The sequence below is a fragment of the Haliotis cracherodii genome, unplaced genomic scaffold (assembly GCF_022045235.1).
Source record: "Haliotis cracherodii isolate W230 unplaced genomic scaffold, xgHalCrac1.p SCAF_8, whole genome shotgun sequence".
In the NCBI taxonomy this organism is placed as follows: Eukaryota; Metazoa; Mollusca; class Gastropoda; order Lepetellida; family Haliotidae; genus Haliotis; species Haliotis cracherodii.
Window position 1 is genome coordinate 281524 of NW_027266341.1, and position 17749 is coordinate 299272.

The 17749-nt window shown below is 38.0% G+C and overlaps 1 protein-coding gene across 2 annotated transcripts in view; it reads right to left on the reverse strand.

Moving 5' to 3' along the window:
- Positions 1 to 17749, reverse strand: part of LOC139450201 (uncharacterized) — a 125532-nt gene that overhangs the window by 46840 nt on the left and 60943 nt on the right. For both annotated transcript variants that reach the window (XM_071231876.1, XM_071231878.1), the window contains exon 18: positions 5600 to 5672. In XM_071231876.1, the coding sequence (XP_071087977.1) occupies positions 5600 to 5672 (73 nt within the window). The remainder of the gene's footprint in view (positions 1 to 5599; positions 5673 to 17749) is intronic.

A 17749-nucleotide genomic window follows, 5' to 3' on the forward strand; every position in this document is an offset into this window, starting at 1 on the left:
TATGGTTTACCTTTGTAGATGACTGTGAGCTCTGCCTGTCTTTCAACAGGTATGTCAAGTCCACCATAAGCTTTTAGGCTCATCTTAGGAGGTTCTAATGGTGGCTGGTATTTTAGTTTATTCTACTGTGACAAGCTGATGAGGTTCATGTCTGAGCCGCTGTCAAGTTTGAGGGGTACCTGTGTTCCATTTATGTCAAGTGACATCATCCAAGCCTTTGAGTAAGAGACCCTCTGACTGTCTGTATCCACAACATCAACGAAGAATTCTGCATCTTCTGGTGGATAATCACATGCTTCTGCATCAATATTATAGACACGTCAGGATCGACCTGAATGAGATCTACATTGTGTAGCAAAATGTCCGAGAAGACCACATTTCAAACACTTTTGACCAGATGCTGGACATTTCTGTTTTGGGGTATGTATAACCAGGGTATTTTGGAAAAAGGTTTTTTTAATATTTACTTAAAATGTAGTTTACTAAATTAAGCTTTTGGGTAGAAATATGGATGCATATGAGAGAAGTGACCGTACAGGGTGAGAGCATAACCCCCAGGGATTTTGCTTCTATTGAGTGATAGAGATAACTTTTCGTTGGTCTGAGGAAATTAGTAGAATACGGTCCTGCAATAAAGATGTCAGAAGAGAGACAGATGGATAGAACGGGATTGTTAGATTAGTGGTGATCAAGTATTTCTGATTACTACTGCTTGATTGGAATGTCTAAATAACAGGATTGGGTATCTTTTCGGTGCCTTCCAGTCTGGCAGAGGTAGTTGAGGGTATTTGATTTGGTTATATGAGTATGTCCAAGTTGACCAATGACCCTAAAGAGGTACTCAAAGTGGTTAGTCCAGAAGGGCTTTATGGTAAAGCTAATTACTATGGAAATTGGGGAATGACCATTATGACTCATTTCTCATGATGTCAAATGTGATTTTGGAGGGAGGAGCTAAGATTATCATCGATAGTATTTTGTTAGTTGTCCGAGAGTGGTGCAGGGAGTCGGGAGCATACAGCTGAACAGAAAGGTTCACTGTGGTTTGGGGATTCCGAGTCAGAAAAGAAGTAGAGTTAAACGTTCATCAGAAAAACCATAAGGCTCTTCAACGCATCATCTAGGTATGTGTTGTATTTAAGTAATGCAGGCAACAACAAGAACTTAGCTGAGGACCATGTGTGTATATTTATGATTAATTCTATCATAAATAAAAAGGACTGGAGCAAACCATCTGACTTGTGATTTTGAGAGAGCTACATCATCCCTAGAACCAAGGAGTAGTTGATAAGTACAAGTGACCAAAGGTAGAAGGGTAAGGTACCCGGAACCTAAGGTTACATATGATTTCTTCCACACCGTCCACAAAGCTCTTGTTTTACTGTTTCTTGTTTACTTATTTGCTTGTAGTTAATTTTCTGTTTTGGTTTTGACTTTGGTTTGGATTTTATGTAATGAACTGCACAATCTTCACGTACTTCTTTAGCTTGACAACTTGCCATTTCTGCAGCACGACATGTGTCTATTGCTTTTGAAAGAGTTAATCTATCATCACGCAGTAATTTCTCTCGATAAGCACTGTTGTACACGCCACACACTATTCTGTCTCTAACCAAACTGTCTTCCAGTTGTCCAAATTCACAAGATTTAGCTTTTTGTTGCAATTCACTAACATACTGATCTATTGTCTGGTCTGCCTTTTGTGAACATGTAAAAAATTTGTATCTCTCAAATGTCACATTTTTTCTGGGAACACAGTATTGCTCAAATTTTTCTAAGATTTTTTCAACTTTCTGTTCATCTTCCTCTTCAGCCCATTCAAAAGAATTAAATACTTCTCTGGCAATTTCTCCAACGCAATGCAGCAATAAAGATGACTTGTAGACATCAGGTTTGTTTTTACCATCAACAGTAATGGTGTAGTAGCATTCCCATGCTTGCTTGAAACGGCGCCAGTTTTCACTCACATTTCCAGCAAGTTCCAAAGGTTGGGGAGGCTCCAAGTTATTCATTATCGTTGTCAGTAACTTCTTTGATGGGTAGACTTACTTCTGACACCATGTAGTGGTTTGTAACAATAACTGAAGAAAGGTACTTCGTGTTAAAAAGCCCTTTTATTCAGACCATGTGGTCAGAATGGTGGCCATCTTGTTACAGCTCAAGGGAGAGCTCTCTCTTGACTTAGCTGCTAGAAACTGCTGGGGTATGACTACTTAATATAGATTAATGGACTTCTGTTGACATTAACACTTATCATTACACACGTACAATGTCTAATGCTGTTGTGGCCACAGATCATAACCCAAAGTGTGATTTAGAGTTACCTCCCTTGCAAACAAACATACCAGTACCCATTACTCTGGAAGCCTCACTATACCTATATTAGAGCAACAGGAAGGTGATTTGAGGCTGTTTACAACCTGATTTGCATTGTATCTATTTGCCAGATGTGGATTCGATGGCTAAATCTGGCCAACTTCCAACACTATTCTGGCAATCATTTGGACAGTCAACAAGAACAAAGTGCTGGATATTCGTGCACTGATTCATGATAGGGATTGTTACATATCACCTATTTCTCAAAACATTACCTAGTTTGTGATTCAGATGTGTTGTGTTGTGTGGTTCAGATGTGTTGTAATGTGTTGTGTGGTTCAGATGTGTTGTAATGTGTTGTGTGGTTCAGATGTGTTTTGTTGTGTGGTTCAGATGTGTTGAAATGTGTTGTGTGGTTCAGATGTGCTGTGTTGTGTGGTTCAGATGTGTTGTGTTGTGTGGTTCAGATGTGTTTTGTTGTGTGGTTCAGATGTGTTGTGTTGTGTGGTTCAGATATGCCATGTTGTGTTGTTTGGTTCAGATGTGTTGTGTGGTTCAGATGTGTTGTAATGTGTTGTGTGGTTCAGATGTGTTGTGTGGTTCAGATGTGTTTTGTTGTGTGGTTCAGATGTGTTTTGTTGTGTGGTTCAGATGTGTTGTAATGTGTTGTGTGGTTCAGATGTGTTGTGTTGTGTGGTTCAGATGTGTTTTGTTGTGTGGTTCAGATGTGCTGTGTTGTGTGGTTCAGATGTGTTGTAATGTGTTGTGTGGTTCAGATGTGTTGTGTTATGTGGTTCAGATGTGTTGTAATGTGTTGTGTGGTTCAGATGTGTTGTAATGTGTTGTGTGGTTCAGATGTGTTGTGTTGTGTGGTTCAGATGTGTTGTGTTGTGTGGTTCAGATGTGTTTTGTTGTGTGGTTCAGATGTGTTGTAATGTGTTGTGTGGTTCAGATGTGTTGTGTTGTGTGGTTCAGATGTGTTTTGTTGTGTGGTTCAGATGTGTTGTGTTGTGTGGTTCAGATGTGTTGTAATGTGTTGTGTGGTTCAGATTTGTTGTGTTGTGTGGTTCAGATGTGTTGTGTTGTGTGGTTCAGATGTGTTTTGTTGTGTGGTTCAGATGTGTTGTAATGTGTTGTGTGGTTCAGATTTGTTGTGTTGTGTGGTTCAGATGTGTTGTGTTGTGTGGTTCAGATGTGTTGTGTTATGTGGTTCAGATGTGTTGTGTTGTGTGGTTCAGATATGCCATGTTGTGTTGTTTGGTTCAGATGTGTTGTGTGGTTCAGAAGTGTTGTGTTGTGTGGTTCAGAAGTGTTGTGGTGTGTGGTTCAGGTGTGTTGTGTTGTGTGGTTCAGATGTGTTGTGTTGTGTGGTTCAGATGCGTTGTGTTACGTGGTTCAGATGTGTTGTGTTATGTGGTTCAGATGCGTTGTGTTGTGTGGTTCAGATGCGTTGTGTTGTGTGGTTCAGATGTGTTGTGTTGTGTGGTTCAGATGTGTTGTTTGGTTCAGATGTGTTGTGTTGTGTGGTTCAGAAGTGTTGTGTTGTGTGGTTCAGATGTGTTGTGTTGTGTGGTTCAGATGTGTTGTAATATGTTGTGTGGTTCAGATATGCCATGTTGTGTTGTTTGGTTCAGATGTGTTGTGTTGTTCAGATATGCCATGTTGTGTTGTTTGGTTCAGATGTGTTTGTTGTTCAGATATGCCATGTTGTGCTGTGTGGTTCAGGTGTGTTGTGTTGTTCAGAAGTGTTGTGTTGTGTGGTTCAGATGTGTTGTGTTGTGTGGTTCAGATGTGTTGTGTTGTTCAGATGTGTTTGTTGTTCAGATGTGTTGTGTTGTGTTGTTCAAATGTGTTGTGTTGTGTGGTTCAAATGTGTTCTGTTGTTCAGATGCATTGTTTTGTGTGGTTCGGGTGTCTTGTCTTGTGTTATGTTGTGTTGTGTTGTGTTGTGGTATAGTGTGGCATAGAGTGGACTTCTTTTTGAGTTAATGTCTGGTGTGGGTTAGGACATGTGGCCGAGTTGATTTCATTGCTATTTTGTAAATATTTTAATAAAGTCTTTTAATTGTCTTGTTTCTGTTTAGCCTGTTTCTTTCTCAAGCTAGATTACTTGAGCAGTATAAAAACAACAACAATTAGACTAGCTCCAGTACTTACATAACTACTAACATAACAATAGCCACTTTCACCTTAACAGTCACCAACAGCACAAGCATCTTGCTTTGTTTTCCTTCCCAGTTTCTGTATTATGTAAGTAAAAGGTTTCTTCTGTTTTTAGCTGACTTTTCTAAATTAGTTGGTCACTTACACTTGAAGGAAATCAGTGGTGCTGTGGATTGCATTCAAATCAGTGGCTGATATATTTTTTGTGATCAGGATCTCTATAAGGTTAGTTTGTGTTTGGTTCATATTTATGTATCTTGTAGAGATGTCTGTGTATTTAGTTTTATGAATTAGATGCATTAAGGTAATGCATTGATTGGTTATTATACATCTTTTATATATATATCTATATATGTCAAACTGAAAATAGTTTTAAACATAAACTAGTACTTCATAATAAGTATACATGTTATCTCGATATCTTCAGATATTCTATACCTGTTCCCTCTTAATTTGTTGAACACTTTAGTTAAATCTAAACTAAATCCATAATCAAATTTAACTATCAATCATTACTTAAATACCATCTAGCTACATGTGTGAATGCAGTATGTATGTATTTTACATGTTCTTAATTTTATTGGCCATTTCCTTTTTCTTATGCGGCCTTATTGTTTAAAGTTTTCTAGAATATGGCAATCGATGTTACGATGCCTGTGATCTGCCAACGCTGACATAGTTGCCAGCTCATTGCCACACAGTGGTAAGTTATGTGTATATTTTGTGTTCATATTATGTTGATACCATGGCAATTTGTAGAGGCGGTATTTATGTAACCGTCTTAAGTATTTTTAGATGTAATTTGGCTCAAAACCACAAGGGTAAGTGTTACTACTGCTCAGCATGTTTGATACATTAATGTAAAATATCAAGTATAAATAATGTTTATAGTATGCATAGCATATTAAATTGGATGAACTGTTTATGCATTGGAGTTCTTAACGTACATACTTCTCTATATGTTTCTGTGGTTCGCATTTCTTTTCGCGAGTTCAGAAACAACTAGCGTATTTGCAAATAAAGTCAGCTGTCAACTCACACACCAGTAGGCTGTTCTGTGTTTGCTGCCCTAACCGGAGCCTTGCCTGCTACTACAGGACACAAAACAATATACACTCACTCCGTGGCAAGGCTGTTTTCGAGACTGTGGCGATCTGTCTGCCGGGGCTGACTGCTGTTGTTTAGGTCTCGATCTGGAGACAGAAAACACGATATATAATTCCAGCTCGTTTATCATCGTTAGGCAGTGCTATCTAATGCAGTCATTTTGTCTTGTCACGACAGCTGATAATAAATACTTGGGGATTTTATTAAACAAAGCAAATTGTCAAAATGACACAATTAGCATACATGTAACATCATTTGATGGTGTTCTGGAAATAAGTTTTCACCATATTCCCAGTATTTACAATCATCCCAATATTCACCCTATTCAAAGTATTTACAATCATCCCAATATTCACCCTATTCAAAGTATTTACAATCATCCCAATATTCACCCTATCCAAAGTATTTACAATCATCCCAATATTCACCCTATTCAAAGAATTTACAATCATCCCAATATTCACCCTATTCAAAGAATTTACAATCATCCCAATATTCACCCTATTCAAAGTATTTACAATCATCCCAATATTCACCCTATTCAAAGTATTCCCATTATGCAAGACAGTGTTAGCATCCAGCATAATGTGACCTGTCCCTAAAATACACTGAACACACAGAGCCTTTCCACATCACTCGGTCAGTAACAGCAACCAGCAGCCAACCTAAGCAATTAGAATCACAAACAGTGGTACAAAATCACCATTATGCATAAACCTTTAGAAGCTGCAGTGTTTTGTAAATGACACAACATTAATCTGCCAAAGTCGATGGCCACACATTTAGAGCCCGAAAATCAATGTTTGAGTATTAGCTACCCGGACTGCATTGATCCTGTAGGTGTCACAATGTGTCTAGATTATACACACAGCCGGATCAGGCAGCCATCGAACAAACTGGCATCACATGATATGTGGACGTCCATCCAGACAGACATCCATCCATCCAGATGTCCATCCATCCATCCATCCAGACATCCAGACATCCATCCATACATCCAGGCAGACATACAGACATCCAGACAGACATACAGACATCCAGACAGACATACAGACATATATACAGACATCAAGACATACAGACATCAAGACATACAGACATCCAGACAGACATCAAGACATACAGACATCCAGACAGACATCCATACAGACATCCATGCAGACATACATACAGACATACAGACAGACATACAGACATACAGGCATCCAGACAGACAGACAGACATCCAGACAGACATCCATACAGACAGACATACAGACATACATACACACATCCAGACAGACATAAAGACATCCAAACAGACATACAGACAGACAGACAGACATACAGACATCCAGACATCCAGACATACATACAGACATACATACAGTCATACATACAGACATACATACAGACATACAGGCATCCAGACATACAGACATACAGGCATCCAGACAGACATACAGACATTCATACAGACATACAGACATACATACAGACATCCAGACATACATACATAGACATACATACAGACATACAGACTTACATACATACAGACTTACAGACAGACAGACATACAGTCATACATACAGACATACAGTCATACATACAGACATACATGCATCTAGACATATATACAGACATACATACAGACATGCAGACTTACAGACATACATACAGACTTACAGACAGACATACATACAGTCATACATACAGTCATACAGACATACATACAGACTTACAGACATACAGACGTACATACATACAGATATACAGACATACAGACATACATACAGACATACAGACTTACAGACATACAGACAGACATACAGACATATATACATACATACAGACATACATACAGTCATACATACATACAGTCATATATACATACAGACATATATACATACAGACATACATACAGACAGACATACATACATACATACAGACATACATACAGACATACAGACAGACATACAGACATATATACATACAGACAGACATACAGTCATACATACATACAGACATATATACATACATACAGACAGACATACATACATACATACAGACAGACATACAGTCATACATACATACAGACATATATACATACAGACAGACATACATACATACAGACATATATACATACAGACAGACATACAGTCATACATACATACAGACATACATACATACAGACAGACATACATACAGACATATATACATACAGTCATACATACAGACATACATACATACATACATACATACATACAGACATACATACATACATACAGACAGACAGACATACAGTCATACATACAGACATATATACATACAGACAGACATACATACATACATACATACATACATACATACATACATAGACATACATACAGACAGACAGACATACAGACATACATACATACAGACTTACAGACATACATACTTACAGACATACAGACAGACTTACAGACAGACAGACATACAGTCATACATACAGACATACATGCATCCAGACATATATACAGACATACATACAGACATGCAGACTTACAGACTTACAGACATACATACAGACTTACAGACAGACTTACAGACAGACATACATAGTCATACATACAGTCATACAGACATACATACAGACATACATACAGACTTACAGACATACAGACAGACTTACAGACATACATACAGTCATACAGACATACATACAGTCATACAGACATACATACAGACTTACAGACATACAGACATACATACAGACATACATACAGACATACATACAGACATACAGACTTACAGACAGACAGACAGACAGACATACAGTCATACATACATACAGACTTACAGATTCAGACATACATACAGACATACAGACATACATACATAGTCATACAGACATACCTCCAGACATACAGACATACATACACACAGACTTACACACATACAGACATACATACAGACATACATACATATTCAGAGACATCCAGACATATAAACAGACATACAGACATACAGACATAGACATACATACAGACAGACAGACAGACAGACAGACATATTCAGACAGACATACAGTCATACATACAGACATTCATGCATACAGACATTCATGCATACAGACATACAGACATATATACAGACATACATACAGGCATACAGACATACAGACAGACATACAGACATACAGACTTACAGACATACAGACATAAATACAGACATCCAGACATACATACAGACTTACAGACTTACAGACATACATACAGACATACAGATTCAGACAGACATCCAGACATACATACAGACATACAGACATACATCCAGACATACATACAGATTCAGACAGACATACATACAGATTAAGACAGAGTTACTTCTCCTGGGTCCAGTTTAAAGGTCACGACTTGTCGGTCAAACAGCATAACAACATGTGACACAAGTGACTATTCTGGTTGATGTGACTCCACAGAACGCTGCCTCCCCAACAGAGCTTGTAGCTAGTCCAGGCATTGTTGCAGTGAACTTCCCATCACTGACCGCCTCAGACATACCGCCACACATACGTGGGACACAGCCATGTTTGACCTGAGTAAACACCGAAGGACCACTTCCAGCTGTCAACAAGCCCTTCGTGCCACCACCCATGATCCATCTTCAACACAGTCAGTGTTTGTGCCCCGGCCAGCCCTCCTGTAGGTCTTCAGTACACTAAGCTGTATGGACTGGTTCTGGTTTGTCCAAGAATCCATGATGTTACGACATCCCAGACATATCCACACTGCCACACAATGCATGGACGTCATGTTTACTCTCTGGAGAGCACCACCCCCACAACCCACACAACCCCCACAACCCACACAACCCACACAACCCCAACAACACAAATAACTTCCATGAGATGCCACCTATTCTCCTGTAGACAACTGGACAGTGTTAGGCTACAGGACCAACCCATTCTCAGGGACACCATGGAGGGAATCTTTAAGTCAAATCTTAATTGTTAAGATATTCGATAGGACCAATTCAACTTATTCTCTCGACTGATTCAACTTATTTTCTCAACCAATTTAACTTTTTCTCTCAACCGATTCAACCCATTTTCTCAACCAATTCAACCCATTCTCTCAACCAATTCAACCCATTCTCTCAACCCATTCTCTCAACCAATTCAACCAATTCTCTCAACCAATTCAACCCATTCTCTAAACCAATTCAACCCATTCTCTCAACCAATTCAACTAATTCAACCCATTCTCTCAACCAATTCAACCAATTCTCTCAACCCATTCAACTCATTCTCTAAACAAAATTGAACCCATTCTCTCAACCAATTCAACCTATTCTCTCAACTGATTCAACCAAATCTCTCAACCGATTCCACACATTCTCTCAACTGATTCAACCCATTCTCTCAACTGATTCAACCAATTCTCTCAACCAATTCAACCCATTCTCAACCAATAGATTGGTAACGTTGTGATGTAACGTTTTCACAACGTTGTGGTAAGGTTGTAGATTGGTAACGTTAAAACAACGTTGTGGTAAGGTTGCTGATTGGTAACGTTGTGATGTAACGTTTTTACACTGTTGTGGTAAGGTTGTAGATTGGTAAAGTTTTTACAATGTTGTGGTAAGGTTGCAGATTGGTAACGTTTTAACAACGTTGAAAACCCATTCTCTCAACTGATTCAACCAATTCTCTCAACCAATTCAACCCATTCTCAACCAATAGAACCCATTCTCTCAACCGATTGAACCCATTCTCTCATCCGATTCAACCCATTCTCTAAACCAATTGAACCCTTTCTCTCAACCGATTCAACCAATATCTCAACCAATTCAACCCATTCTTTCAATCGATACAACCAATTCCCTCAACCGATTCAACCCATTCTCTCAACCAATTCAACCCATTCTCTCAACCGATTCAACCAATTCTCTAAACCGATTCAACCCATTCTCTAAACCAATTCAACCCATTCTCTCAACCAATTCAACTAATTCAACCAATATCTCAACCAATTCAACCCATTCTCTCAACCGATTCAACCCATTCTCTAAACCAATTGAACCCATTCTCTCAACCAATTCTCTCAACCAATTCAACCCATTCTCTTACCAAGCTTAAAGGACATGTTCTGAAGTACACTATGACAGTATAAACCAGTGGGTCAACACACCTGAATATAACTGTATACTACCACTGTATGACATCATTTATCAACAATCAGGTTAAGATACAAAATCAATGATCTCCAAGACTTGCAGGCTGATGCAAGAGCCTGCCCAGCTAACACAAGTTTTCACAACGTTGTGGTAAGGTTGTAGATTGGTAACGTTGTGATATAACGTTTTAACAACGTTGTGGTAAGGTTGCAGATTGGTAACGTTGTGATGTTACGTTTTTACAATGTTGTGGTAAGGTTGTAGATTGGTAATGTTTTTACAACGTTTCGGTATAGCTGTAGATTGGTAACATTTTTACATCGTTGTGGTAAGGTTGTAGATTGGTAACGTTTTTACAATGTTGTGGTAAGGTTGCAGATTGGTAATGTTGTGATGTAACGTTTTTACACTGTTGTGGTAAGGTTGTAGATTGGTAATGTTGTGATATAACGTTTTTACAATGTTGTGGTAAGGTTGTAGATTGGGAACGTTGTGATGTAACGTTTTTACAATGTTGTGGTAAGGTTATAGATTGGTAACGTTGTGATGTAACGTTTTTACACTGTTGTGGTAAGGTTGTAGATTGGTAAAGTTTTTACAATGTTGTGGTAAGGTTGCAGATTGGTAACGTTGTGATGTAACGTTTTTACACTGTTGTGGTAAGGTTGCAGATTGGTAACGTTTTAACAACGTTGTGGTAAGGTTGCAGATTGGTAACGTTGTGATGTAACGTTTTTACACTGTTGTGGTAAGGTTGTAGATTGGTAACGTTTTTACAACGTTGTGGTAAGGTTGCAGATTGGTAACGTTTTCACAACGTTGTGGTAAGGTTGAAGATTGGTAACGTTGTGATGTAACGTTTTTACACTGTTGTGGTAAGGTTGCAGATTGGTAACGTTTTCACAACGTTGTGGTAAGGTTGCAGATTGGTAACGTTGTGATGTTACGTTTTTACAATGTTGTGGTAAGGTTGTAGATTGGTAACGTTTTAACAACGTTGTGGTAAGGTTGTAGATTGGTAACGTTTTTACAACGTTTCGGTATAGCTGTAGATTGGTTACGTTTTAACAACGTTGTGGTAAGGTTGTAGATTGGTAACGTTTTTACAATGTTGTGGTAAGTTTGCAGATTGGTAACGTTTTTACAATGTTGTGGTAAGGTTGCAGATTGGTAACGTTGTGATGAAACGTTTTCACAACGTTGTGGTAAGGTTGCAGATTGGTAACGTCGTGATGTAACGTTTTGACAATTTTGTGGTAAGGTTGTAGATTGTCAACATTTTGACAATGTTGTGGTATGGTTGTAGATTGGTAACGCTGTGATGTAACGTTTTGACAATGTTGTGGTATGGTTGTAGATTGGTAACGTTGTGATGTAACGTTGTTACAATGTTGTGGTAAAGTTGTAGATTGGTAACGTTGTGATGTAACGTTTCCACAACGTATTAATTACGTCGCAGTAGAACATTATTTTACAACGTAATTACAACATTGCAAAAATATGTTGTGAGAACATTGTGCCTTTGACATCCTACAATGTTTTTGTAACTACAGTTTGCTAAACCATAGTCATTGGAATGGAAATGTTTCATCAAAACCAGCTTGATTTCGTCAGAAAACCAAGGAGGTAATACATTACTTTCATTTTTTATTCAGCATTTGGATTTTCATTCTTTAAAACTACTTTAAACATGATAACATTAGTATAATGTTATTTCACCACATAACTACAACGTTGCACAAACACGATGTGAGAACGTTGTGCATCAGACATCAGACACCACACAACGTTGTAATAACGCACAAGAAACAACTTATAATATCCCATAAGTTTAATTTCCTACATATATATATGTCTAATAACAGCCCTATGTGAGTAACACAAACTTCATATCATTTGTTAGTAGCTGTTTACAGATTGCATGCAGTTACATTCAAACATTTGGCTGCCCATATTTTGTGTGGGCGTGAGATCAACTGTTTCACGTCGAAAGGGAACATCTCAGGAGAGTACTCACAATCGACAGAGCATTGATTTTGTGGTGAGTAAAACTACTTTACAATTTCCTGATGCCATTGACACCATGTTGCCAAAAGGACTGTATGAAGACTGCTGTGCATCTCTGGATCTGGATCACTTTAGGTAATTGTTCTTGATCAATAAATTGTTTCTATTCTCATGCAATATGTCATGAAACAAAATGGCATATTAAATGTCAGAGAGTTGTATCACCCCTGTCTTGTTTTAAGTAACATAATTACATTATTGGATAATATAATTACATATATTAATTAAAAAGGTGTGGTTTAAGAATCTGTTTGAATTTATTTAGCTTGGTGGTTTAAGAATCTTTTGAGTGAATTTAAACTGTGTGTCTACCTGTATATGTGTTTCTTCAATTCACGCAAAAGCATTTTGAAGTCAATTCTTAAATATTCATATAAATTAATATCAATACTAATACTGAAATAGAATTTTTGGAACTTTCTATGAATTAATACATTATTTGTATGCGTAAGGGAAAATGTTGTACTTGTACTACAAGTAGACTGTTGTTTTATATCGCAGAGATCATCTACAGGAACAAGTAGACCGATTCTGTATTTTATATTGCAGAGATCATCTACAGGAACAAGTAGACTGATTCTGTGTTGTTTTATATCGCAGAGATCATCTACAGGAACAAGTAGACTGATTCTGTGTTTTATATTGCAGAGATCATCTACAGGAACAAGTAGACTGATTCTGTGTTGTTTTATATTGCAGAGATCATCTACAGGAACAAGTAGACTGATTCTGTGTTTTATATTGCAGAGATCATCTACAGGAACAAGTAGACTGATTCTGTGTTGTTTTATATTGCAGAGATCATCTACAGGAACAAGTAGACTGATTCTGTGTTGTTTTATATCGCAGAGATCATCTACAGGAACAAGTAGACTGATTCTGTGTTTTATATTGCAGAGATCATCTACAGGAACAAGTAGACTGATTCTGTGTTTTATATTGCAGAGATCACCTACAGGAACAAGTAGACTGATTCTGTGTTTTATATTGCAGAGATCATCTACAGGAACAAGTAGACTGATTCTGTGTTTTATATTGCAGAGATCATCTACAGGAACAAGTAGACTGATTCTGTGTTTTATATTGCAGAGATCATCTACAGGAACAAGTAGACAGATTCTGTGTTTTATATTGCAGAGATCATCTACAGGAACAAGTAGACAGATTCTGTGTTTTATATTGCAGAGATCATCTACAGGAACAAGTAGACCGATTCTGTGTTTTAAAATGCAGAGATCATCTACAGGAACAAGTAGACCGATTCTGTGGTTTATATTGCAGAGATCATCTACAGGAACAAGTAGACAGATTCTGTGTTTTATATTGCAGAGATCATCTACAGGAACAAGTAGACAGATTCTGTGTTTTATATTGCAGAGATCATCTACAGGAACAAGTAGACCGATTCTGTGTTGTAAAATGCAGAGATCATCTACAGGAACAAGTAGACAGATTCTGTGTTTTATATTGCAGAGATCATCTACAGGAACAAGTAGACAGATTCTGTGTTTTATATTGCAGAGATCATCTACAGGAACAAGTAGACAGATTCTGTGTTTTATATTGCAGAGATCATCTACAGGAACAAGTAGACTGATTCTGTGGTTTATATTGCAGAGATCATCTACAGGAACAAGTAGACCGATTCTGTGTTTTAAAATGCAGAGATCATCTACAGGAACAAGTAGACTGATTCTGTGTTTTATATTGCAGAGATCATCTACAGGAACAAGTAGACTGATTCTGTGTTTTATATTGCAGAGATCATCTACAGGAACAAGTAGACTGATTCTGTGTTGTTTTATATTGCAGAGATCATCTACAGGAACAAGTAGACTGATTCTGTGTTTTATATTGCAGAGATCATCTACAGGAACAAGTAGACTGATTCTGTGTTGTTTTATATTGCAGAGATCATCTACAGGAACAAGTAGACTGATTCTGTGTTTTATATTGCAGAGATCATCTACAGGAACAAGTAGACTGATTCTGTGTTTTATATTGCAGAGATCATCTACAGGAACAAGTAGACTGATTCTGTGTTGTTTTATATTGCAGAGATCATCTACAGGAACAAGTAGACTGATTCTGTGTTTTATATTGCAGAGATCATCTACAGGAACAAGTAGACAGATTCTGTGTTTTATATTGCAGAGATCATCTACAGGAACAAGTAGACAGATTCTGTGTTTTATATTGCAGAGATCATCTACAGGAACAAGTAGACAGATTCTGTGTTTTATATTGCAGAGATCATCTACAGGAACAAGTAGACCGATTCTGTGTTTTATATTGCAGAGATCACCTACAGGAACAAGTAGACTGATTCTGTGTTTTATATTGCAGAGATCATCTACAGGAACAAGTAGACTGATTCTGTGTTTTATATTGCAGAGATCATCTACAGGAACAAGTAGACCAATTCTGTGTTTTATATTGCAGAGATCATCTACAGGAACAAGTAGACCAATTCTGTGTTTTATATTGCAGAGATCATCTACAGGAACAAGTAGACTGATTCTGTGTTTTATATTGCAGAGATCATCTACAGGAACAAGTAGACTGATTCTGTGTTTTATATCGCAGAGATCATCTACAGGAACAAGTAGACTGATTCTGTGTTTTATATTGCAGAGATCATCTACAGGAACAAGTAGACTGATTCTGTGTTTTATATCGCAGAGATCATCTACAGGAACAAGTAGACTGATTCTGTGTTGTTTTATATCGCAGAGATCATCTACAGGAACAAGTAGACTGATTCTGTGTTTTATATTGCAGAGATCATCTACAGGAACAAGTAGACCGATTCTGTATTTTATATTGCAGAGATCATCTACAGGAACAAGTAGACTGATTCTGTGTTTTATATTGCAGAGATCATCTACAGGAACAAGTAGACTGATTCTGTGTTGTTTTATATTGCAGAGATCATCTACAGGAACAAGTAGACTGATTCTGTGTTTTATATTGCAGAGATCATCTACAGGAACAAGTAGACTGATTCTGTGTTGTTTTATATTGCAGAGATCATCTACAGGAACAAGTAGACTGATTCTGTGTTTTATATTGCAGAGATCATCTACAGGAACAAGTAGACCGATTCTGTATTTTATATTGCAGAGATCATCTACAGGAACAAGTAGACTGATTCTGTGTTTTATATTGCAGAGATCATCTACAGGAACAAGTAGACTGATTCTGTGGTTTATATTGCAGAGATCATCTACAGGAACAAGTAGACTGATTCTGTGGTTTATATTGCAGAGATCATCTACAGGAACAAGTAGACCGATTCTGTGTTTTATATTGCAGAGATCATCTACAGGAACAAATGAAGACTAAATCTAGGACTCCATATACAACAGAATGAATTAAATTTATGTCACACCAAGAAAATCTGTTATAGGGGTCGAATAAAATATGTGTGGACATGCCAGGGTTGTTTAAGGGAGCAACTATGTTTAAAGTGTGAGATATACCTTGTCACAATGATGGACATGCCAGGGTTGTTTAAGGGAGCAACTATGTTTAAAGTGTGAGATATACCTTGTCACAATGATGGACATGCCAGGGTTGTTTAAGGGAGCAACTATGTTTAAAGTGTGAGATATACCTTGTCACAATGATGGACATGCCAGGGTTGTTTAAGGGAGCAACTATGTTTAAAGTGTCAGATATACCTTGTCACAATGATGGACATGCCAGGGTTGTTTAAGGGAGCAACTATGTTTAAAGTGTCAGATATACCTTGTCACAATGATGGACATGCCAGGGTTGTTTAAGGGAGCAACTATGTTTAAAGTGTGAGATATACCTTGTCACAATGATGGACATGCCAGGGTTGTTTAAGGGAGCAACTATGTTTAAAGTGTCAGATATACCTTGTCACAATGATGGACATGCCAGGGTTGTTTCAGGGAGCAACTATGTTTAAAGTGTCAGATATACCTTGTCACAATGATGGACATGCCAGGGTTGTTTAAGGGAGCAACTATGTTTAAAGTGTGAGATATACCTTGTCACAATGATGGACATGCCAGGGTTGTTTAAGGGAGCAACTATGTTTAAAGTGTGAGATATACCTTGTCACAATGATGGACATGCCAGGGTTGTTTAAGGGAGCAACTATGTTTAAAGTGTGAGATATACCTTGTCACAATGATGGACATGCCAGGGTTGTTTAAGGGAGCAACTATGTTTAAAGTGTGAGATATACCTTGTCATCATGTAGGACATGGACATCCTGCATTGGTTGTATTATCAGCCATACTCATGCGAAACATACATCATCGCAACATCTTCATATTTTGGTTTACACACAACGTTGTAGCAACAAATCTGGGAGTCTACAGATTTGTATTGTGACATCGTAACCTCACAACGTTGTCACAACGTAGAATTGTTTGCTGGGTGGTCATATAGTACACAGGTCAAGGGTCAAGGATAAGCACAGAAGAGGGTTGTCGTAAGTGCACAGAATTGTCTAAAATTTGAAATGATATGAAATTATCTGAATAGAAAAGTAGCACATTAAGAGCAAACTCTGTAAGTAATCTCCCTGTAAATAACAACAAACAAACCTCCAAAAACATCAGCTGATAGTAATATAACTGAAAAATAATCCATCACAGATTTCAAGATCAATTCCTCTGATGGATGTGAACCCAATCATTCAGCAATGAAACTGATTTACTGTAACAAAACTAGCCACAGAAAAGATACATCAACCTGGCCAATTGTTAGTGCCCTCCCCACACCACTACCCCGGACACCGACCCCAACACCACTACCCTGGACACCGACCCCCACACCACTACCCCGGACACCGACCCCCACACCACTACCCCGGACAGCGACCCCCACACCACTACCCCGGACACCGACCCCCACACCACTACCCTGGACACCAACACCACATGAGAGCATGTAATCCTGACACACAATCTTTACCTCG